At 32.1% G+C, this 24108-nt stretch overlaps 3 protein-coding genes across 14 annotated transcripts; 1 reads left to right on the top strand and 2 right to left on the bottom strand.

Annotated features, from left to right (window-relative positions):
* Window positions 1-14674: 14674 nt before the first annotated feature.
* On the bottom strand, window positions 14675-17046 carry LOC126654099 (uncharacterized). The gene is made up of 6 exons (XM_050348163.2): window positions 16737-17046; window positions 16565-16663; window positions 16262-16480; window positions 15556-15652; window positions 15423-15485; window positions 14675-14930 (listed from the first exon to the last, which is right to left on the bottom strand). The coding sequence occupies exons 1-6, from the start codon at window positions 16944-16946 to the stop codon at window positions 14737-14739; spliced, it is 882 nt and encodes a 293-aa protein (XP_050204120.1). The 5' UTR covers window positions 16947-17046; the 3' UTR covers window positions 14675-14736.
* A 25-nt stretch (window positions 17047-17071) lies between these two features.
* Window positions 17072-22415, top strand: LOC126654098 (KH domain-containing protein At4g18375). Of its 10 annotated transcripts, none has more exons than XR_008790987.1 (9): window positions 17072-17844; window positions 18508-18915; window positions 19027-19281; window positions 19365-19628; window positions 19755-19819; window positions 20037-20106; window positions 20853-20971; window positions 21113-21232; window positions 21323-22415. XR_008790987.1 is itself a non-coding variant. In XM_050348160.2 (7 exons), exons 1-6 carry the CDS (start codon window positions 17179-17181, stop codon window positions 20080-20082), a joined length of 1704 nt encoding a protein of 567 aa, XP_050204117.1. In that variant the 5' UTR covers window positions 17072-17178; the 3' UTR covers window positions 20083-20106; window positions 20267-20760. The 10 variants fall into 10 exon arrangements, 6 of the variants coding, with proteins under 6 accessions (XP_050204117.1, XP_050204116.1, XP_050204114.1 ...); XR_008790986.1 differs by having other exon boundaries at window positions 20025-20106; XR_008790985.1 differs by lacking the exon at window positions 20037-20106 and having other exon boundaries at window positions 20811-20971.
* On the bottom strand, window positions 21796-23536 carry LOC126654100 (uncharacterized). 3 transcript variants are annotated; one of them, XM_050348166.2, is made up of 7 exons: window positions 23394-23536; window positions 22983-23157; window positions 22845-22907; window positions 22638-22685; window positions 22500-22553; window positions 22198-22255; window positions 21796-22112 (listed from the first exon to the last, which is right to left on the bottom strand). In XM_050348166.2, exons 2-7 carry the CDS (start codon window positions 23130-23132, stop codon window positions 22009-22011), a joined length of 477 nt encoding a protein of 158 aa, XP_050204123.1. In that variant the 5' UTR covers window positions 23133-23157; window positions 23394-23536; the 3' UTR covers window positions 21796-22008. The 3 variants fall into 3 exon arrangements, with proteins under 3 accessions (XP_050204123.1, XP_050204122.1, XP_050204121.1); XM_050348165.2 differs by having other exon boundaries at window positions 21796-22115; window positions 22983-23144; XM_050348164.2 differs by having other exon boundaries at window positions 21796-22115; window positions 23394-23535.
* Between the last annotated feature and the right edge of the window lie 572 nt (window positions 23537-24108).

The raw sequence follows: 24108 nt of genomic DNA, 5'->3' as shown, positions 1-24108 counted from the left end.
TGTAAATGCATTAATTACATAGTGGGTGAAATTGCCTATCCATTCCATATAAAATTCACAAGTGAAAATATACTTACAAAAGTAGTAAAATCCTTTCAAATATTTGCTCTATTATTGTGTTATTCTAAGTATTCATTAGTAACTGTTTACACCGACCCAAAGAATTGTTGGACAATGACATCAGATGGACTTACCAGGGATTCAAGCCCAATAAAAAGCCTTTTTTATTAGTTTTTATTATTTCTCTTCTTATTAGGAATTTGTAGCTAGTTAGGAGTGTTTTTCTTAGAGTTTTGATTCTAGTTAAATTAGGAATCTCGATTAAGAGGAGCTATAAATAGCTTAGAACTTCATTTTTTTGTATCATCAAATCAATCAATCAAAAATCAAGCCCAGTGCTTTTTATCTCGCAATCTCCGTATTGTTTTAACTTAGGAGTAGTTTTCGGTATTAATCTCGCCTGAGTTCGTAGCTCCCAAATTATTACTTTTAGATCACGTGGTTAAGTGTCTTTAACCAAACAAGCCCTGCGAATATCTACATAGGTCCACTAAAGTATCAAACCTTAAACCGATCCCTACTATAAATTAAAAGATTCGAGTCCGGATTATTTCTAGGCGAACAGTAACTAATTATTATCGTTAAATTTATAAGAGAATCAAAACTTTTTATAAATTTTTACAAATCAAAAATACAATTAGCTAGGCTAGTACTCATGATTGCTTTTAATATTTTTAGGGGCTAGGGTCAGAAGTATACTTCAGTAAGAATGTCATAAGTTATTGATTAAGGGGGCCGAAAATAGAAAAGCAACCCAATTTCATTTTCTTGTAACAAAATCAAAATCAAAAAGCATTTTCTTTAGAATTTGAAGACTTTTCCCTCTCATTTCACACGAAAAAAAAAAGGAATTAGTTAGATAAAGTTAGTTAGGAAGCAGTGAAGGGGAGTGGTCCAATTTGGATTGTATCAATTGTGTGGATACTCAACGATCAAGCATTGATAAGGTTAGGGATTAAACATGATGTTGGGATAGGTAGATAAATATGTGAACAGAAGGGTCCCTTCTCCCTATGCCTCTCATATCCTAAATATTAAATTTTACAAGAGATATCTTTTTTTTGGCCAAATGATATCTTTTTTTTAACAGAAATGAGATTCATTTCATTGATTACGATAAACCGAATCATTGAGTCTCGCCAAATAATATTGTATGATTATCTTTTTGTGATAACTTACAATAAAAACAACTTTAAAAAAATAATAATTATTATTCAGCTCTTTCAAAATTAAAAACTTATAATTTATCAATTAATCAAGAATTTAATTCATTTATTAAAAACTATTGAATTCACTTATATAAAATTTCATAAATATCCTAAATCTAATTCTAAAACTAACAAATAATCAATCATCAATAAATAAGTTCAAAATATTATCTAAATTTAAAAATATTAAAATCACTTATCATTACTATACTAATACAAATAATTTAATATTCATAATTCGGTATAATTATTTATAATTTATAATTTATATTAATCTATAAAATAAATAAAAAGAGTCCAAAATGGAACCTAAAAATACCTTAAATTATTTGAATACAAAAAGTAGTATAATTAATCTTTTTTATTTAGTTTATTGTTTTTACAGGAAATATTGTTAGTGGTTATTGTCAATGTCAGATTTGAAATATTTTTTAAGAAATCCAAACAACTTACCTCTGAAAAGAAATGCGAGAGGGGTAGCCAGTGGACTACGAAATCATTTTCTAACTAATAGAAATGGACCGATGTTCTAAAATTAGCTCAAATTTAAAAATCTATAAAGTCAATTTCTCTTTTTATTGAAATTTTGATCATCAATATGTAGGGAAGGGGGTCTTTTCTTATAATTAGAAAAAAAAAATTGTGAGAAAAATAAAATCTACAATTCTAAGAAGATGCTACTCAATTCTTATACTATTTGACTTATATTTGAGGTAGTTAACAATTGAGTGCAGACCGGCCTTAAATAAAATGAAGCTCTAGACGATTTTTTATAAATATTTATAAAAATATTTATTTCCTTCAATTTAATTACAAAATATGCTCATTTTTTTCATAAAAATACGCTCAAAATTTTACTTATTATTTTTACATAAATATATTTTTAGTATATTATTGGTACATATTAAAAAACGAATGTTTGAAAGAAAAAATTATAAAAAGTTAAAAAACTACATATTACATAGTTTTTATTAAATAGATAAATAGAGATAGATTAGATCCTAATCGATGAAAAATATATAAATCAAATATTATTTTTGTTAACCTTAGTCAGAAACTATATATTTTATTAAGGGGCTATTTAATTTTTAAAATCACACTTGTATATATATATATATATATATATATATATATATATTACGAGATTTAGTATATATTTATACTATATATAAAAGCACGGATGGGGGGGACAGGCAAATTTACTGAATAATCCTTTTCAGTTTATTACTAAATTATAGTTATTAACTAATTAGTTATTTGATTAATCACTATTGTAATTAAAGTTCTAATTAGAACAAGTAGCTAAATTATCTCTAATTTAGTTTTTAGTATGTAAAAAATAACTAAATTGTCTCCAAATTAGTAGGAATACCTATCTTTTAGTTTGATTTAACTACAAAATTAAAATACTATATTTAGTCAATATATTATTATTTAAATTTCTATCTTACTATTTTTAAAGATATTATTAATAAAATTAAATTAATTATTTAATTATGATTATTATAAAACCAAAAGAAGAATAAATTCATTATGGAAAAAAAATTTAATAACCGAATATATTATATTTATATTTACTTTTACAAAAATTCTTAACTAATTTAAAATTAATTATAAATAAAAAATTGATATAATTATAATAAATTTACTAATATGTACATTGACGAGTTACGTTACGAGCCACGTGCATAGCACGTAAAGCGAAACTAGTACTTTTTAAAAGAATTTAAGATAAATATAGGGTGTTTTGAAATTCTGTCATTATTAAAAAAATCTATTTAATTTTATAATAAAAACTTCATTAAATATTTATATATATTTAAAAATTAAATACAATTATAAAAAAAATCAAATTTTTTCAATGAATATCTTATTTATATGGAACCCTTCAAAAGTTGAAACTCTGGGCACAAGTTTAATGGTCTATATTTAGGGCGGGACCTGACTCAAAATAAGCCCATTGACCGGCGAAAAGAGAAAATTACATCAAATCACCCAAAATTTGAAAACTTTATGTTAGTGACTCAGAATTTTATTTTTTGCAAAAATCTCTCTTTTTTTATAATCTGTTTATATTTATACCTGAATATAGTTTTATTCCTTTTTTTATCCCCCATTAGGAATTAGAGTTTAATGGGTAGGGATTAGGTGTAAATGGTTGATAGTCGGACTGGAGATGGTAAGAGCAACGGCAGCGATGGTCGGAGGGCAATGGTTTGAGCGGCGGCGGCGATGCGATGGTTAGAGCGGCGACTAGAGTTTATATTGGGTAGGGATTAGATGTAAATGGTTGATAGTCGGACAGGAGATGGTAAGAGCGGCGGCGGCGATGCTTAGAGCGGCGACGGCAACGGTTGGACCAGTAACAATGGTCTGCTCCCCGATGTTCATTCCCTGCACTCTTTTTTATCTTCTCTTCCAATTCATTTTCTTGCTGGTTTATTTTTATGGCAGCTGCTACTTCCGTCGTTAATATGGCAGATCCCCCGTCAGATTGGTTTGTAAAGAGAGGAGAAGAGTTTTATTGGCTGAAACAGTAAAATGGAGCCCATATTTAGAATTAAAGAGAATGTATTTGATGAATATGTATCATATTATGAAGTTGAGATGGAAGAGACTTTTACAGAGCTGGTTGTAGTTGGGTCTTGTGGAATTGTAGCTCTCCGATTGTGAAACCAAAAGCTGAGACAAAGACAAATTATAGATATTAATCACTTGTAATTTGAGCATAAAAAGGTTAGTAAATACTGAGTTCATCTTTAGATAAAACTGACATAAATAAATTAAAATTGGAACATAAAATAAATAATGAAAGGTTTGGCATACCCTTGAAACTTTTAGTGGTGGAAGACAAAGAATTGGTTCATCAGCTGAAGTTTCTTTGTGTACTGTCATTTTTGGAATTTTGTTTTTCCAATAATAATGAGCCTTTGTTCCATTTATTTGGTTTCTTGGTTTGTGTTGGTTCTACCGCTAGTTTTGAAATATGATGTTCAAAAAATTATATTAACATCAGAATTTGAAAAATTGTGTTCTATAAATTTGTTGATTTATATGGCAACTATGACTGCTTTGATTTGGTTGCCATTTACTATTACATATGAGGGTGTAGCTGTAATAACTATTGAGAAAATAAAGTTAGATCCTTTTATTGCATCTGATTGTGAATGCTACTGTGGTTTATTTGTTGCATTTGACAAAATGCTGAGTTCATTTTTAAATTGATTATAATTTTAAATTAATTAATTGATAATTTAGACTATAAAAATTAAATTTATAAAATGAACTGAATATAGATTCAATGTGAACTAAATATGTTGAATGTGAACTAAATGTCAACTCTTAATAAATTTAATTTAAATTCAATGTCAACTTAATTTAAATTAATTTATTAATTTTGTATAATATTAAAATAATTTATATAATGACAAATAAACTAATTATAATATGAAAATAAATATCTAAGGTTCATTGGATTTAAACTGAAAGTACATTTAAAATAAACTAAAACTGAAAATACATTTAAAATAAACTAAAAGTGAACTTTATGTGAACTCGATATGAACCATTTATCAATTTAATATCAACCTTGATTCAATTTGAATAAAATTTATTTTGCAGTTTTTCACAATTTTAACATACATTTATATGTATAGATTTTGAGATATAGTCTATTATAAGAATTAAATAAATCTTTTAATTGAAATGCATTTTGACAGTTTATAAAACCGAAAATCAACCTGATGTGAACCTATATCAACTGAATAATTTTATTTTTAGTAAACGTTGGGTTGACTGTTGGTAAACTTGTAATAATTTTTATTTTAAATATATGGTTAATAAATCGTTAGTAAAACCGTTGCTAAACTTTAATTGTGTATTTTAAACAAACTTAGAAAAATTTAATAAATTTATTTTTAGTACACCATTAGTAAACGTTTGGAACCACAAATCGACTAATTATCAACTTACGTTTTAAATATATTTATTAGTTTGTTGTGTGTTTATGTAATCATAAATCAACTTGTTGTTAACTTTGGTTTATTAGTTTTAAATGTAGATTGGTGATGTAAATTTAATATTTTTAGTTTTATATTAAATGTTTAGAATTTTTTTTATATTATATTTAATGAAATTCATATCCTTTATTTTTTTTTAATTGTTGTAACTTGTTATCAACCCCATGGTGGTCAATGGTTGGACTCGCGATGGTTTGTGTTCTACCTACATGGTTGGTGTAAAATTAATATAAACTAAATATGAACTTAACGTGAACTTAATATGAACTCGATATGAACTTAATGTAAATTTAAAGTAAACTCGTCCAAAATAAATTCTTAATAAAGTGACTATAAATTTAAAATTAATTTTAGATTAATCAAATTAATTTATTTAAAATTTTATACTATTGAAAATAGATTTATAAAATGATAAATAAATTAATAATAAACTAAAAAAAACATCTAAGATTTTTTGAGGTGGTCGGTATAAACTTAATATAAATTCAATGTCATCTCAGTGTAAACTAATTTCAAGTAGATTTTGTTCCAATTGACCTTTACAGTTGCTTTATTTTTATTATAGAATCGAATAACTCTTTTAATTGAAATGTATTTGATAGTCTATAAAACCGAAAATCAACCGGATGTGAACCTGATATGAACCTATATCAACTAAACTACTTTAATTCAATTTTTAATCAAATTTATCTTCCTGCTCTTTACAATCTTAAATGACATTTTATATAGATAGAATTTTGAGATTTAATGTAACACCAATTGAATATCTCTTTTAAATGAAATGTATTTGACAAACAATAAAATCAAAAATCGACCTGATGTGAACCTATATCAACTGAACTAATTTAATTCAATTTTTAATCAAAATTTTATTAATGCTCTTTACAATCTTAAATGACATTTTATATAGTGAGAATCTCACAATTTAGTGTAATATACAAATTGAATATATATTTTAAGTGAAATGTATTTGATAATATATATATATATAAAATAGAGAATCAACCTGATGTGAACCTGATATTAATCTATATCAACTAAACTAACTTAATTCATTTTTTTATAATTGATAGTCTATAAAACTGAAAAGTAATCTCATGTGAACCGTATGTAAACCTGAAATAATACCACATGCTTGAAATGAATAAAAATCAATTTCTCTCGAATTAGAATCAATAGCAATTACGTCTTTACGGAAATCCCATATAATCTCAGCTGTTCTTTTCGAAATGGCCATGAGCAACATCGGGACGCGGTTTTATATTTTACTTCAATAAAATAAGAAGGAAAACTGCAAATTTTAATAACTGAATTATGTATAATCAAAAAAAATAAACAGCAAACAATATTTTATATTTTTAACTACCTTCAAATATAATAAGACAAACAATGAGAATAGTAGTGGTCACTTTGCCCCCCAAATTTGTCCATTTTCTTCTTCAAATGGGTAGCACTTTCTTCCAAAAAGACCACATACATTTCTTTTTGAAGCATCCCAATTTCAGTATTCATTCCAATGCTTATGACAATACAAACACAACTTTGATTCACAGTAAATTGATAACTCAACAAAATTTGGCTAAAATACAAAACAAAAAGAACCATAAAATCAACAGAAGAAGTAAAATCCAATAATAAAATACTATGACCTGCTAAAATATTGACATGCGATACATATGGCAATGGAGTCCTCCGATGGAAAGAAAAATGAACCCCTCAACTCAAATTTCAGTGTCGATGTCTTCAAAATTGCAACTCTAAGATCCAACTAATAATTCCACTATATCTCCATGGACAAAAAATAATTAAAAATGACAGTGGAAATATCAAAATTTTAAATAATATTACTTTCGTTGAGATTAAACCATCTAATGTAAAGAATATAAATTGCTCTCATTTTTGTAAGGTAAAATCAAACTATATTGATTATGTGTCCATATGAAATCTATTTCCATGACCAAGACAATCACATCGCCAATTTTCTCCAAGCTTACCGGCGGTGGATCTCTGGGAGACCATTGCGTCGCCGTTCGACCACCACGCCGCCGTCCGACCACCGCGCTGCCAATCAGATCACCGGAGCCCGACCAGAATGATAACAGTGGAGTAATTTTCAATTTTTCTTCTCTGTTTCAGTTGAGGGGAAGAGGGCATAAATGTCCTATTTTATGTTAAAACCAACTTATTTTGGATTATGAGAGATTTGTGAAAAGTTTTCTTTTTTTTGGGAGATTTTTGCCAAAATCAAAATACTGAGGTAAAAACATAATAATATACCACTTTTAGGGGATTTGTGTAGATTACCCAAAAATTAAGTGGATAAATTTAAACCGATTTAATTTGAAAGATAAAAAAATTGCTCTACAAATGCAAAAGTATTTCATGAAAATCAAAATATATAAAAAATTTAATTTAATTTAATTAATAAAAATAAAAGCTCGTATAAAGGAAATGCGCGAATCAATTAATTGATAGAAACTAACAATGATTAGAACATGGGTGGTGACATAGAAACAAATATTTGGATCTAGTTGGTCTCAAATTCAAAATTAGTTATGATTTTGTAAGGATAAGCAAAAACACTTTGGTATAGGCACCAAGATCCAACTTGGTGTGATGTTGAGCCAACAATGTGCATTTGTCAAGGTTAGGGAAAACATGGCACATGACTATGCGAAAAAAGGGAAGATGGTCCCAAAAATGTAATTATAATTCTACAAAATCCAATTATTTTTGAGTGGCTATGAAAATTGGATTATGGAGATTTCTCATTTCATGAGTGGAATGAAATTTCCTATTTGACAATCTCAAGTTGGGAATGAATATTAAAGTATTGATGTTGTCTATTTGTTGGTATATAACGTCAATATGTATCACACAATAGAGACTACAAACGGCTAATTTGGACATACAACTACATGCATTCCAAAAAGAACTTTTATCTAAGTGTTATTTTTCATTTACAATAACAAACAATACAACAATTAATCTATGATCAGAGGATGGAGCTCCCCCATTCATTTAACTGTAAAAAGAATCGCCACCTAATTAAGCTATGAATATCTTCTCTGTTGACTAAACGTCTCACTCGCTTATGAATGTAAAAAACATCGTATGTCGGACAAAGATATTTGAATTTCTAGATTCAATTAACTCTTATATTTGATTTTTTTTTTCAATTTAGCAGGTTTATCTCAAGTAGATTAATTCAAGTTACACATGCAATTACAACCCCATCAAGTAGAACGACTAGAAATAAGTGTTGGTAGGTAAATGACTGGAAATAAATACAGAAATAAATGTAAACATGTATTACATTCGTAACTGGCATGTGACTCTAGATTGGCATAATGAGTAAAAAAAATAAATACTCCTAAATAAGTATCGAACCTTAGAGGGTTCTAACATATAAAAGAAAAAAGTGATTTTTATTTCAATTGCATGCAAAAAGCCTAAACTGGATGTAAAAATGAGGTTGATTTTGTTATTTTCCATCTTGAATACTTATACAACTATTAATTACAGATTTCATGGTAGTACTAAGGTTTTTATATGTCTGATTAGTTTTAATTGAATTAACATGATTAATAGATTAATCCTGTCAATATTGGATCTGTACATAAATTCAAATCAATAAACATTATTATATAATCAATACAACAATTGGTATATAAAAAAGGTTAAAATTATTTTTAAACATTGTTTAGGAGCGTTTGACAGTTTTCTATCGGTATAGTCAAATTCTCGATCTAGTTAAAACATGAAAGTATTTCATCTGTTTGATATGAGTCTACTAGTTCAAACAAGGGTTGATCCGAAGTCGGGACAAAGCGGGAAACGTCGAAACATGTTTTTTCGGACGGCGAACTGGCAGTGTGAACCATGACGACACTATCGACGTGACATTGGCATGTTGATTGGATAGAGCTGTAAAATATATAAATATGCTCTACAACTAATTCCATGGCTACTAGTTCCAACATGGTGTGATTCTGAGCCTGAAAATACAAAAACGAGATTATGGACCAGGATTAAAGATTTAGGAGTGCTGAGGGAAGCACGAGGTTGTGGCACCGTGGCTGATGATCTAGCGCCACCACCAGATCATTGTGGCTTCTGCACCACAACTCGACTACTCCTTCAAAAATATAATTTATTCACCTAAAACATTAAAAGACGGCCAAAAAACGTGTAATGAAGTCTTTGAGACTGATAAATAATTGATAAAATACATAAAAACAATCAGAATCTCCCTAAATATGGATCTAAAAATAAAATCAATGGAAAATATTACAAATTATTCAAGAACACAAAAAATTTAAACATACATTTTAATGAATTAAAATAGAATTTGGATGTGAAGTAGAGATACTTATGTGTATATGAACTAATTAGGCACATAAAAGGTGAAAACGTTTGAAAATCCGTTTTATGTAAAAAATATTGCTCTTCTCAAATCATACTTTGTATATATATATATATTATTCACTTTCATCTTCCATATACGTTTCAATAATTGTATATACTTTGCATAGTACATACATCTCATAAACTTTATGTTTATGTTATATTTGTATTTAACATCTTTTATTTCTCGTTATCGTTTGATATTTTTTTCTTTTCACGTTTCATTTCTTTAGTTTTTCAACGAACGTTTTAAATGGTTATTTTTGGTCCTTAAAAATGTCAAAAAAGGTCTTTAGTGTCACGACCCAAAACTATTGAGCCGCAACCGGCGCTAGGGAACGGGAGTGGTAGCTCCGGAACCCGTAGCAAGCCTAAAATCACAATTTATTTTTCGCAAATATAATATAAACAAATAACAACAAACAACGGAAGCAAATATACATATATATAACATATAACCAAATGTATATACTAACTGTTTCAAAACCTCACGGGCTCTAGTTACCGTACTCTGTACGAACTGGCCTCGCGGTACTATATACATCAGTTAGTATTCCAAACATCTCACGGGCATCTGGGGCCGTGGATTATATACATAACACGTAGCCTATCAAAATGCCTATAAAACAATAACAGCAGTTAATATATACAATCAAAATGAACTGCTGTCTAGGCTACTATACTATCGACAAAGGACCACTACTGCAGCATTCACAGAAGTCATAAACTAACATATACAGATGACTTCTGCATTCCAAAATTGGCTTCTAGCTAGATCCACAAGCTAAGCACCTGTAAGACATCAAAGGTGAGGGGTCAGTATTTGGGGAAATACTGAGTGAGTTGACATTTACTAACAGTATTAATATAAAAACATAGCATCGCATGTCAAGGAAATATTAATATAAAAGATATAAACATGTATTTGATCCGTGTGAAACTAATATCCTAGCATGCGACACATCTCTCGAATAATCATATATCATTCAACTCAATCGTAATATCATTTGCGAGTCCAACTCGCTGGTGGCCCAGCCACTAGATACGAGGACTTCCAGGCTACATCGTAGCCGAGTTCACTCTCGTATCGAAATCATATACCCAATCGTAAATTTCATATTCATCAACAGCTCCCAGCTGTGTCAAGTCATTTCTCAATGCAAACATACTAGACTGACTCGATTCTGGTGATCACACAGCCTATTGACACCCAATAGGTAGCTAGTTTCTTCGGATCGCATACTAGTTCTCGCATATAGAAATTAAATAAACATATAACATCCAATCAATTGTATATAATGCGATGCGTGAAAACAATCTATATATTTTCATAAAATAATTTTAATATATATAATACATGAAAGTAAAAGTACAACTCACAGTGACCGCAATCCAAGAAATGATATGATCGATCTGATAGTACGCTCTCGCTAGTCCGCCTCTACTGACTCCACTACTCGCTGACACGTCTGATAAATCGTTAATAATTAGACGTGATTCTCGTATTTTTATACGTATAATACTTTTAGGTTTTAGGATTTAGTTTCGTTTTACATTTATTTACGTATTCGATATCTCTAGTCGTAGAGATGACTTAGCGAATACTATATATCATAATTAAAATCGCTTAACGTCCTTGACATTTTCCATTGTTATTAATTATCTAAAACGTCGAGCTAATCTCGAGATTAATGATTCTCAAAGTTCGAAACCCTTCCTTTAGAGTCAACTTATTTAAAACATCGAATACCTAAGTCAAATACCGTTCGCATACACGTGGGGGAAAGTCGGGATGCACGGGCGTGCCCTTCGGTGGGTGCACGATCGTGAAACCAAGTGCACGTTCGTGCACCTCAGGGGTACACGTTCGTGCACCCTGAAGAGTGCACGTTCGTGCACTTCAGGTGCACGTTCGTGCACCTTGCTAGGTGCACGTTCGTGCACTTCTAGTGCACGTTCATGCACCCGTGGTGCACGGTCGTGCACCACGTGCACAGCCCCGGAAATCAGATTTTCCGGGGTTTCGCCACAATCCCGACGTGCTAAACATACCCACGCTCAATACCCATATCTCGGTTTCTTCAAAAACGCCATAATAACCTCGAAAACGTCAAATTCAATCCAAAATCATAATCTCATGAAAACAGCCCACAAAACCATCATTTTCATGCCAAAACCCGACCTCTTACCTTAATTTGAGGGCCGGAGATGATAGAGCTTTCGATTCTGAAGAAATCGCCGCTTGAATCGCTCGAATCGGACGTCGAACGGAGAAACGGCGGCGAAACGACGGAAATCGGCGATGGCTTCTGTTTTCTCTCGATCCTTCTCTGATCTTCTTTCTTTGAATTTGGGTTTCTTATATTTCTTGGTTAAAGGTTCACTTTGGTCCTTGTTCTTTTTGTTTCTTATCATTTATCCTTTAAACTTTTCTTTCTTACGATTTAGTCCATAACTAAATCGTTAAACTCTTTTATTACGACTTATACGTATTATTTATATCCGATAAATAATACAAAACTCGATATTAATACTTTCTCGTCAAAATCCAACACTTCCATTTTCGACACAAAGTGGCTAATTTACCACTTTGGTCCCTATACCTTATTTTGGACTTTTCTTGACATTTTTCCTTTTAATTCCAATTCTAACTTTAGAATTGAAATATAATATAAGTTTTCTTCGCAATAATCTTTTCTAAACCGACCTGCTAAAACTTATTTACTTCATCTTTTCAGAAATTCTTCTGATATCACCACTCTGGCGAATCAAAACTGGACACGTGGTCCAATTAGCTAATTAAATATTTTGGGGTATTACATTTAGGATTCTTAAGGTAAGGTTTTTGGGGATTTAGTCCATCAAACCTACAAACTGGCCCACGAACTTCTATAACATTGTAATTGGTTCAAAAATTTTTTTGGGTTATTTATGAAAATTACGCTTTAGTCCTTCAAGTTTGGCGCTGCGTATCGATCTAATCCACTTTAATTGCAACAAGTGGATCGCTAGCTCGTCACCTGGACGATATCTCTAAAAATTATCACCGGACGCTTTAATCCCTAATCACTTTTTCTATCTGTATGGAAAAGAGCTTTCCACACACATATATCCATACAACACACAACATATATTTTAACATAATAGCTCACACACAATAAGAAAATTTGAATTTTCAAGAGTCAAGAAAAATATACACGGACATGACCCAAAATTTTATTATCTGCGTAGTTCTTAGGTAACATATTAACAATCGCCACATCATTTCACTCTCATAATAGCAATAGTCTAGAAACAATAAATCATTGCTCTGATACAACTTTTATCACAACTCGATTTTATGGGACCAAAACCGGCGCTAGAGAATGTAATTAATAATTTCGAAACCCGTATCAAGTTTAAAATGTTACTTTAAATTTAATTCTCGTTATATAATAATTATATGTCATTTTCTTTTTTACTTCTATACTAGCGTAATTACTCTTTTTATAACACAAACATTTTTCATATTAACTGTTTACTTTCTTTTTCTATTATCCAACCTAACAAAATCAAACCTAAAACCACATAATCAAATCTAAAATCATTTAATCAAACCTAAAACCATCTAATCCAATCTAAAATCGAAACCCACCCACGAACCACCTCATAAACTATACATGTTTTTTTAATTTTTAATCACAAACTTTAAAACGTCTCAATTGTATATATGAATTTTTATTTTTTTCTCAATTTGATGCAAACGTTGACGTGTCACTCATTTTTTTATGTGATTTTGTTGAGGTGGACATCATTTTTGACAGTCACATCATCATTTTATGACCTTATGTACCAAACTGAGAAAAAATAAAACTTAATACATATAATTGAGCCGTTTTAAAGTTCGTGATTAAACTAAGAAAATATGTATACGCTATAAATTTTGATAACATTACTCCCTTTTTTTTATTTGAGAGAAAAAGAAAAAAAAAGTATATAATCTTTTGAATTTTTTATTAAATAATTCATTATGATTGTTCAGTTTTTAAAATATCAATAAATCAAAGTTGATTTTTCAGCTAAAATAAGTTGAACAGCTTCAAAAGGGGCATCCCCATCTAAACTAAACTATTGACAGGAGCATGTAATGTTTTTTTTAAAGCATCTTCAATTCCAAACATCAAATTTAGCTCATCACTTTTCAATTTGGTAGTTTTTATCAAAATTATTTTAATGGGAGTCATTAATTTTTCACCAAAAAACATACTTTTTGCTTTTTAATATGTTTATCATTTTTAATTGTTAACATTTTATACAATGTTTACTAATTATACCTACAAATTTATTTATATTCATATTTGTCCAAATTCTATATATAGTATTATTTATATTTTTAAAAATAAAACACTATCATTTTTTTTAATTATAAAACCTAGTATTTAATAAGATTTAATTTATATTAAAATTACTTAAAATGAACATTACATTATTTTCTCGTAATGTCGTAATATGTTCCGTTTTTAGGTTATTATCTCGTAAAATTATCTATGTAGTGTTTATTATATTATCGTCTTGTCAAATTCATTATGTAATGTTTGGTCTCATATAATTATTTATGTAAGGATTTTCTCTTATCGTTTTGTGAAATTATTTATATAATATTTTTATATTATTGTCTCGTATTATGAAAAATAAAATAATTGTAAATAATATCGCATGTGAAATTAGTTTATACTTATTTAACAATTAAAAAATTAATTTAATGCTTCCACAAACTATAAGTATTAAATTGTAACTTAACTAAATATTATTATATTCAGAAAGTTAAATGATAGAAAAATAAATTTTTTCATTATTTTTAATGAGAGAAGTAGAAAAAGAGTCATCTAAATGCATTTAGAAACGGGGGAGTCATCGATTCTCATTTCGATGACACCCGCCTTATAAGTGCTCCTATAAACAAACTGTCCCTAAATTTTTATTATTATTAATGCGTAGAAGTTAGATCAAAAGGTTGGCCATCCTCAATATTTGCAGCATGAATGTATAGTTTACTGTTAACATTACTTGGTAGCGATTCCGTACACTTGAGGGTTTAAGAAAGCAGTGTTAGACAAGAAAATTGAGGTTAAATTAAGATGAGAGAAGCCCGCTTCATCTATTTTCTTTCCTGTTTCCCTGGTTAGATGACATCCATCCGCTACTGTCTGCTGCAAAGGATCAAGCACATTCTGCACATATCTAAGAAATGTTCCATCTGCGTTATATAACACGTTATTAGATATGTTATAAACAATAAAAACAAGTTCGATAAAAAAAAATTCCACGTGGAAAATGTGGGGGGCTTGAGTGGTTTATATATTTAGAATTTTAGTCAAATTAGGTTGTCTTAATAGGTCAATAGTTTGAGTCGGAAAATTAATTGAGCTAGTTAAATTCGGACGGTTAAAGTTAGTATCAAACCCGAATTGGGTGCGGTTATGATGAGCAGGAATGCTGATGAATCATAATACTTGAGGTGTGGCATGAACGTGTGTTCAGTCGCGATGAGAACGTCACAAATTTAAAAGGAGTGAATGTAAAGTTCTTCATCAAGATAATTATAGTAATATTTAGAGTTCAAGTACCAAATTAGCTTGAGTTAATCATTTTAAACTACTGGTTTGGATATGAAAATTAACTAGAACTAATCATTTTAAAGTATTGGTTAATTTGAATCAGAAAAATAATTAGACCGATTATACTGTACCTTTTGCTGCCACATGCTCTACAAATAAGTAAAATCCACCTGGTCTAAGCACCCTTTTCACTTCTGAAAACAAGGAATAAACGTTTTATCTCATTATTCTCAGACATATATTGCTAAAACAAGATTTTGTTACCTTGCAATGTCCGATCAACATCAGTAACAGAACAAAGAACAAGAGTTCCAACAACTGCGTCAACCGAAGCATCACGTAGTGGTATAGCCTCTCCAGCCTGGATGTAATGTAAGCAATAAACTAATAAACTTTCATTGTAAAATGGCAACATAATTTGATAAATTAGTCTACCATTGTGAATGACTCACCAGAATCATACATGTGAATGTTCCAAAAGGCATATAAATGCTTTCACTTAAGGTCTTTTTTCACTTATATTCAATTATGAGCGTAATCGAGTCGAAAAACTATTAAACTCGAGCTCAACTCAACTTGGAAAAATGAATTCGGTCAAATTTTATTTTGAAAGCTTCTCATCAATTCAGTAAATAATTCAGAATCAAACTCTATCTACTATCTATACAAATATTTAAAAATGAAAGATATTTATAAAGGATAAATTAATCAAAAGTTGATGATATCAGACTTGTGAGCCTTTTAAATCAAGTATTTAAATATTCAAACTCCACTTTGACAATCAAATTGAGTAAACTCAAGGTCGACTCAATTAATTTCAAATGAATTTCGAATAGCTTGCGAGTAAACGTATTATATCATACCAAGTAAAGCCTATGGTAGCAAGACAAAAGGTAATCAAGACGAGTCCGAAAAAAGAGCAATAAGCCTATTTGGCAATAAATTTAAAGAAGTAGCAGGCATTACATACAGATTGTATAAATCTGAAATTTGCAGAAGGTAGACCAGCAGCTTGTGCAGCTGCCTCTGCATATTTTTCCATTTTCGCATTAGGATCCACACCGAAAATCTCTAAATCACCATCCCCGGCATAGTACTTGAGATTAGGACCTGTCCCAATTCCAATCTCCAATACTTTCTTCGCATTCCCCCTCAAATTCGCAAAAAGCTGCGACTTGTAAGCTGAAATCTGACCAAACAACGCATTTTTAAGTTAAGCCGAGATAAAAACAAGAGAGTTCCAAGTGCGAAATCACTCACAGAAAAAGCTAACCTCTGCCTCATAGGATTGCATCATCTGTGAATTCAACGCTGAAGCATAAAATTCCTCGTACCAATCGGGTCTTGGAGGGCGGACTGTATTCAAAATAGTCTACACTATATTTCCAAATTATAATTGTAGTGAAGAACTAAATCAAAATATACAAAACAGATTCAAATGTTACCTTATAATCAGAAGCATGTGAAGGAGCAGCCACTGAAAGTAGAGCTGTCTGAAGCAATTGCCTTCTTCCGCATGAGCATAATTTGAGTGGCTTTGGCTCACCATTGGACACTGTGTTTTTTGAGGTTGAAATTACAGTCCCGGAAGAATGATTGTTGAGAGTAATCATAATTGAGAACTGGTGCTCAGATTTTGTTAATTTGAAGGTCATAATTGAGAACTAAAAAGCTTGAATAGTCAAGTGAGAATAGCGGTAAACATTAGGGTCATTTTGGTATCTTTCACCCTCTAGATTATTCAGACAAAATATACAAGTTTAGATTCCAACATATCATCAGGCGCGTCACTCACACCGTATCTTAACACCGCTGAAAAGTCAAATCTCCTACACACAAAAGTAAACACCTCCCACTTTCAATTTTTCCATTTTCAGATCCCGAACCATGGCGGGTCAAAGAAACGACTACGGCAAACGATCAAATTCCCAATCAGACTACGGCGGAGGTAAACGCCGTAGTAACCCTCCCGACGGAGAAGAAACCGACCACCACCATCAGCCGCCACATGCAATCACCAACGAAGACACAGTCTACCGCTACTTGTGTCCGTTAAAAAAGATCGGCAGCATAATTGGCCGAGGCGGGGAGATAGCCAAGCAGTTAAGGTCGGAATCGAAATCGAACATGCGAATAAGCGAAGCTATGGCGGGGTTCGATGAGCGCATTGTGACTGTTTATAGTAGCAGTGAAGAGAGTAATTTATTTGGTGATAGTGGTGAGTTTGTTTGTCCGGCTCAGGACGCGCTTTTTATGGTGCATGATAGGATTGTTGCGGAGGATCTGAATGCAAAGAATGATAAGAATGATGAGGATGATTTTGATGATAATGATGAGGCGGCGGCGGCGGCACGAGAGGAGGATGACGGTGGCAAAGAGGGGCAGGTTGTGGTTACGGTGAAGATGTTGGTACCCGCTGATCAGATAGGGTGTATTATTGGGAAAGGTGGACAGGTTATTCAGAATATCAGGAGTGAGACTGGTGCTCAGATTCGTGTATTGAAAGATGAACACTTGCCTCCGTTGGCTTTGCCTACTGATGAGCTTCTTTTGGTTAGCTTTTTTGTCTTGTTATTGCGTTTTGTTGTGTGTATTTGGAAATGTAGCAACTGTTATGATTTATTTAACTTGGAAGAATCTATGCCATTGATGGAAATATAAGTAATCATGCCAAGCTTGGAAACCTTTTTAAAAAAATTGTGGGAATTTGAGTTTGATTTTGAATCTATATTTAGTTAATTCTCATGCTCGGAAGCGAACCATATGATTGCTACTTCCCACATTTCGAATTCTTTTGACCAACTTAAAACAATAAAGCATTATGAAAGAAATGAATTGAGCTCTTATCTATTGATGAATTCCGAACAAGGGCTATGCAAAAATGGAGGGGAGAAAATATTCCATTGTAGTTGACTCTAGCGGTCTGGTTTTGCTTTATGTTCCAGTTTTACAATACGCTTTTACAGGATTATTTTTTCCGGCAAATACTAAAATTGCAGCAAAATTTCATGTGGGCCTGTGTGGTTGTTATGCTGCATGGTGGTTGTAAAATGAATAAATAAATGAATTGCTTTTTTGGCCATTTCTGCTAGACGCTGATGTTTTTTATATGAGAGTAATGATCTTTGTATCTTTGATGTAATGGGCTTTGTTGGCGCTTTAAAATTTGTATAATGCTGCTTAAAAGGTTACCTTTTTCTCGTATCTGGCTGTCAGATTATTGGAGAACCTGCTGTTGTGAGAAAGGCACTGTATCAAGTGGCAACTCGCCTTCATGAGAACCCATCACGGTCCCAGCATTTGCTTTTGTCTTCTTCAGCCAACATGTATCAAAGTAGCGGTGGCATGTTTGTGGCTCCAAATGCTGGAGGTGCTTCTCTAATGGGTGTTTATGGAAATTACAAAGGTAACTGGTCTTCATCTTACTACTCTGATCAGAGAGATGAAGGTTCTTCTATGGAGTTTTCTCTTCGTTTGGTATGTCCTATTGGAAATATTGGAAGTGTGATTGGAAAAGGTGGTAGCATCATCAAACAAATTCGCCAGGAATCCAGGGCTTCCATTAAAGTTGATAGCTCAGCTGCTGAAGGAGATGATTGCATCATATTTATATCAGCAAAGGAGGTGAGTGAGAGTGCATTTTTATCTATTGATTTATCTAGGTGTGGATTACACTATAAAGCTATCTAGATGTACCGATCAAATTGTTGCTGATTTAAACATTTTCTATTATAGCATCTTGAAGATCAATCTGCAACAATGATGGCAGCTATGCGCTTGCAACCACGGTGCAGTGAAAAATCTGAAAGGGATTCAGGTGATTCTGTCATTACCACACGTCTACTCGTGGCAAGATCACAGATTGGATGTCTTATGGGAAAAGGAGGGTCTATAATTTCTGAGATGAGGAATGTGACAAGGGCAAGCATCCGGATTCTATCAGAGGATAATCTTCCTAAAGTAGCTTCTGAGGATGATGAAATGGTTCAGGTAAGTACTCGTAATGTAGTGTGCATTTGTGTTAGGTCCTAGACTAATGTGATGTAATGATGCAATCGTTTAATGCTGCTCAGATTACTGGCAGCCATGATGTTGCTAGCAATGCCCTCCTGCATGTTATTTTGAGGTTGAAGGCTAATTTATTTGGAAGGGATGGAGCATTAACTCCATTTACACCGACTCTTCCATATATACCTGTCTCAATGGACATGTTGGATAGTCCAAAATATGGGAACCGGGACAGTCAATCACGCGGACGTGGATACTCTTCTGCTGGTGGTTACAGTTCCCGTGATATGCCTCCTAGTGACAACCATGGAAATAATGCTAGGTCACTGGTATGTGCAGAATCTCTGTGATGCAGCAGTATGCAGTTTATATATTGTGTATGCATGATCTAGTTGAAATAAACATGGCCACGATGCTATTACATGTTTTAATGATATTTCACTGTCCCTACTCAGAGTGGTGGTGAAAGTGGATATGGAGCATACAGTAGCTTCTCTTCTGGTCGTTCTAGTGGTTCAGGGTAAGATATCTTTGGCTGATCCAAAATTTTAAACTTGTTTTCCCTTGTCCGAATGGCCTTGCATCAAGTGTATCAAGTGGTTACTCACTTTCATTATTTGTATTTTTGTTTTTCTATTCCTGTTTGGTCCTTTAAACTTAAAGTTGCCTGTATTTCACATTCTTTGTCATCTGATATGATGATACTTTCTAAACTTGATTTTTAGTGTCTTTACCAGGTTATCTGGTCAGACTTCAGCCCAAAGAAAACATCATGGATATTAGTCCCATATACTACAGACCCAACAGGTAGACAATTTGGTTGAACTCATGTGTCGGTCTTTCTTATTCACATAGCATATCACTTTCATAGTATAGGCCACAACAACATGTTCATATCTAACCCAGCCATCCTAGTCTTGGAATTCTAATATACCTTTTTGCCTTCTCTCTACAATCTAAACAGCAGTGACCTACAAACTCTGAAGCCATCCTCTGCCCTTTTGACGAAGCCTTCAGTTTAGGTCAGAAAAGATCAGATGAACAAGTTTGGGGAAATTTTGCCTCATGTAGGCCCACTCTCGATGCTTTCTTTTGGTGACTTACATGTTCTAATGATGCAATTCACCAATCGATCATTTATGGACCTTGACAACAATGCTTATTGAGCTCTACATGATAAGCTCTTAATTGTCATATGCCTTCAACACACCTTATATGTAAAAACAATTATTTGTATTTTCCTGTAGAAGTTATGCGATTAGAAGTCGTGACTTTTGTCCCTCGATTCACGAGGGGAAAAAAGCTTGTGTAACTTAGGTCTAGAGTTCTTTTTTTTAATTTGTCAATCTTTGCGTGAATTGAGATGGTATGGTATTATTAGAGCTCTGAAGATGTTAGGCTTTTGTAATTTGAATTGTGCACATCATCTTTGTACTTGTGCAGGCATTTTTTTGATTTCAAGTTGCAAGTGTCATTTTTGCTATTATCTTAATTTCTGTGATTCATGGCAGTTTTTGGGGCCTGAGCGGATATTTCTGTCTATTCTCTTACAGTTTGATTTCTTCATGGATATCAATTCTCTGATGCTGCAAATTTGAGATATCTCTGATACTGTAAATTGCTTTAACGGGATGTATCTTGGTCATGGCATGTATTCAGGTTTGGGATAATGGTGGGGTCTGAGTGCATATTTCTGTAGATTCTCTTACAGTTTGATTTCTTTATAGATATCAATCCTTTTGAACAATTTAAGATATCTCTGATACTGCAAATGGCTTTAAAGGGGTGTATTTTGGTCATGGTATGTATGCAGGTTTGGGATTATAGTGGGGTCTATAGATTGCCTGGGAGGTAGTTTGTGCATAAGTTTCTCTTTGACTTGATTCACAGATTGTCAGCTGGGTGAAGATTAGATCAGCTCAAACCTCTAAGGGTAGGCTTATTCTCAGTGTAACATCTTCTTATTTCTAGCTTAAGCCTTGAGCGAACTGTCTGAAGCTCTTTTCTATTATTAATTTGGCAGGTTTGATGAGTTATGGACATTGGGAGGTAATCATTACTAACATTTATGATTTTTGAGTCACATGTTCCCATATGTAACCTAGTGACGTACAATTTTGAAGTGGAAATACCGAAAAAGTTTCTGGTTTTGCTTCCGGCCCCGAGACTTGTACGGCTTGGGGTCCAGACCTATGGAACCTTTGTTAGGTGATCATCTAGATTGACAGGAAGGGGATGAAAAGGACCCATGGAACAGATTGATAATTGCTCCTCTACATGATCTTCAGTGCATGATTATGTTCAAGTGCTTCTTACCTCGAATGGAGATGAAAGTGGAAGTCCTCATTTTTGTGTATATACTACGCTAGCCAGTTGTGTAAGATTTATGTTTCCACCCGCCAGTTAACAAAGTGGTTAGGCCATGGCTGATGATTTCTGTTGCAGGCCGAATTAATCTGAAGGATTTTGATTATTGGGGTTTCGTCGTTGACCATATTAAAGGATAAACTTTAGAACATGTTGCGATGAAGCAAAAGTAAATGCCATGTTACAGTTACCAAAGTAGAAATGAAACAAATGAACTAATTTAGGACCTTTGTTCTAAGAGAACTTGGAAGCGTTTAGTACTTATTATAATGAGCATCTCCTGAATCATCGTCCAGTAATCTCATGTTTCAGAACACAATCTTAGTTGGCAACACCAACAGCTCAATCGACTGAATCCTCAGGTTGTTGTTTAGACTGCGTACTTGCAGCTTCCAGTGTCTTGTTGTTATCATCATCATCAGAGGTATGATTATTGCCGCTATCAACTGCTAATAAAAATGAAGGCAACAGATAAGATGGATAAATTGTGCTGTTCGGAGATTTTCCAAGCAAACTGCAAGTGTAACATACCATCATCAGCATGAACATAAGCCAAGCGCCTTGAACGCATTTGGTGATGTGGGGTTGGCTGCAATACAAGAAAAACACTCTGTTACACCATATTGGCTAATTATGCATCATGTCATCAACATAATTTATCTGTTTCTATGTTTTAGTCTTTCGTTTTCATTTCTAGAAACGCCGAAACGCTATTTATAATCTTCTTACATAAAAATATTGTTCTGCCATCATTTCCGTGCAATATAGATGAACATCGAGATAGAACAGGCATAGTCTTAACAAAATGTCAGCAAAAAAGCAAAATGGAAGACCTGTAATTTTGGGAGGAGAGCTTCAAGCTGTCCTTTAGGCTTCTCTGCAGCTTGCTGTGATAAATGAATTGAAGTTGAAAAAACAGACCAACTTGAAGAAATGAAGCATTTTAAATAGAAAACGAGGAATAGAGTAACCTTGTTGAGTGCCCAATCAGCAGAATCAAAGAAGGCCCGCTCATGATCCTGCATAGTATGATGAGGTGAATCACATAATAATTTGCAAATCAAAACATATGTTTTTTTTTTTTTTTGATAATCAGAAATTTCATTAATCAATAGGCGAAACAGTTACAGCTGTAAGATATTCAGGAAAATTACAGATGTTATTCACAGCTTTTTCACCTTGGATATCAATGCTTTCTTTTTTGGCAACATTCCTCCATACTTTTTCCTTACCACTTCCTCCTGAAGAGCACCAATAAATAAAAATTCCACAGATGTATACAGCAAAGCAACCAGTAGTATACATATAATATATACCTCCTGCTCAGGTGTAGGCATTGAGATTTGCCCATCTTTATCCAAATCTTTAACCTCTCTCATCGTCTGATCATCATCATCATCATCATGATCAACAATAAATCTGTCTGTAAGACCATGATCATCATCCTTGCTTATTTCTTGATCCATTTGATGATTTAGCTGTCAAAACACACTAAGAAGTGAAGCAAAATGAGGAAATAAAGTAAAAATATTATGCATGCATTAATTGTACAAATGGAAGACAGAATTTAAAAGGGCATGACAGATGGTGCTCAAATAAAGATTAAGAGTTGGCAAGTTACACCTATGTTCATCAGCATACAAATTTACAAAACCAACAAAATATATTTAATTAGAAGAAAATAATAATAATCTGCAGATAGATGAAATGATTGTTGAAAACTTTACCTGCAGCAACAACGGTTCACCCGATTGTCTCTATTTTTGTTTTAGTGTACAAAAATTGTTATTCTGTCTGAAAAGTTGAAGCCTGAAGATCACGCACACACAACAAAAGGTTTCAGATCTTTTTTCACAATTTGTTCTTTCATTTAGGGCCATTAGCCCAACTCTACTTTTTGTATACCTTCGAATCTAGCTCCAGCTTCGGCTAATAGTTATCATTTTTCAAAGTTGTTTACGAAAGTATGATAATTAAAGAAAATGACATATTAATTTGGGAAAATTAGGAGAATACAACATAATTACAGAAAATATTAGCATTTCATAACCCTTATTTGTTGACTTTATTTTTGTATCCTAACGTGTCATTGAATTACTTTTTTACTCTGTTTATTTTGTTTTTATACCTAAACTTTACTCTGCACGTCTTCTTTTATAACAAACATCTTTTTCTTCAAAAAAAACCTCAAGATCGTTATGTCCTTTCAAGATCTAAATTTATAAACAATTTCAGAAATTGTTTTTTAAATATTCTTTCGGATCTATTCGAATTATTGCATTTTTATCAAATTGTAAACAAGTTATTAAAAATTTAGATCCAAACTTCTTTAAAAACTGCAAAATTTACAAAGAATCGATAAGGAATTGTTAAATCGAATTATTTTACAGTTTTATTATGTTTATTATTTTTTAATGATCATAACTTTTTTCAAAACGAAAA

This window comes from Mercurialis annua, linkage group LG6 (genome assembly GCF_937616625.2).
Source record: "Mercurialis annua linkage group LG6, ddMerAnnu1.2, whole genome shotgun sequence".
Taxonomy (NCBI): domain Eukaryota; kingdom Viridiplantae; phylum Streptophyta; class Magnoliopsida; order Malpighiales; family Euphorbiaceae; genus Mercurialis; species Mercurialis annua.
The sequence above is the reverse complement of the archived record's forward strand: the minus strand, read 5'-3'. Positions and strand labels throughout refer to the sequence as shown.

Bases quoted from the DNA above. Each gene is read 5' to 3' on its own strand.
- LOC126654100 (XM_050348165.2), bottom strand. From the start codon at position 23,132: ATGGATCAAGAAATAAGCAAGGATGATGATCATGGTCTTACAGACAGA. The intron at 22,686-22,844 runs GTGAAAAAGCTG...CATACTATGCAG, and splicing joins AGAAAGCATTGATATCCAAG to GATCATGAGCGGGCCTTCTT. The intron at 22,116-22,197 runs GTATGTTACACT...CATTTTTATTAG, and splicing joins TTATGTTCATGCTGATGATG to CAGTTGATAGCGGCAATAAT.
- LOC126654098 (XM_050348154.2), top strand. From the start codon at position 17,179: ATGGCGGGTCAAAGAAACGACTACGGCAAACGATCAAATTCCCAATCA. The intron at 17,845-18,507 runs GTTAGCTTTTTT...TCTGGCTGTCAG, and splicing joins CTACTGATGAGCTTCTTTTG to ATTATTGGAGAACCTGCTGT. The intron at 18,916-19,026 runs GTGAGTGAGAGT...TTTCTATTATAG, and splicing joins TATTTATATCAGCAAAGGAG to CATCTTGAAGATCAATCTGC.
- LOC126654099 (XM_050348163.2), bottom strand. From the start codon at position 16,946: ATGACCTTCAAATTAACAAAATCTGAGCACCAGTTCTCAATTATGATT. The intron at 16,664-16,736 runs GTAACATTTGAA...AATATAGTGTAG, and splicing joins CACATGCTTCTGATTATAAG to ACTATTTTGAATACAGTCCG. The intron at 14,931-15,422 runs GTACAGTATAAT...TATATAACGCAG, and splicing joins AGAGCATGTGGCAGCAAAAG to ATGGAACATTTCTTAGATAT.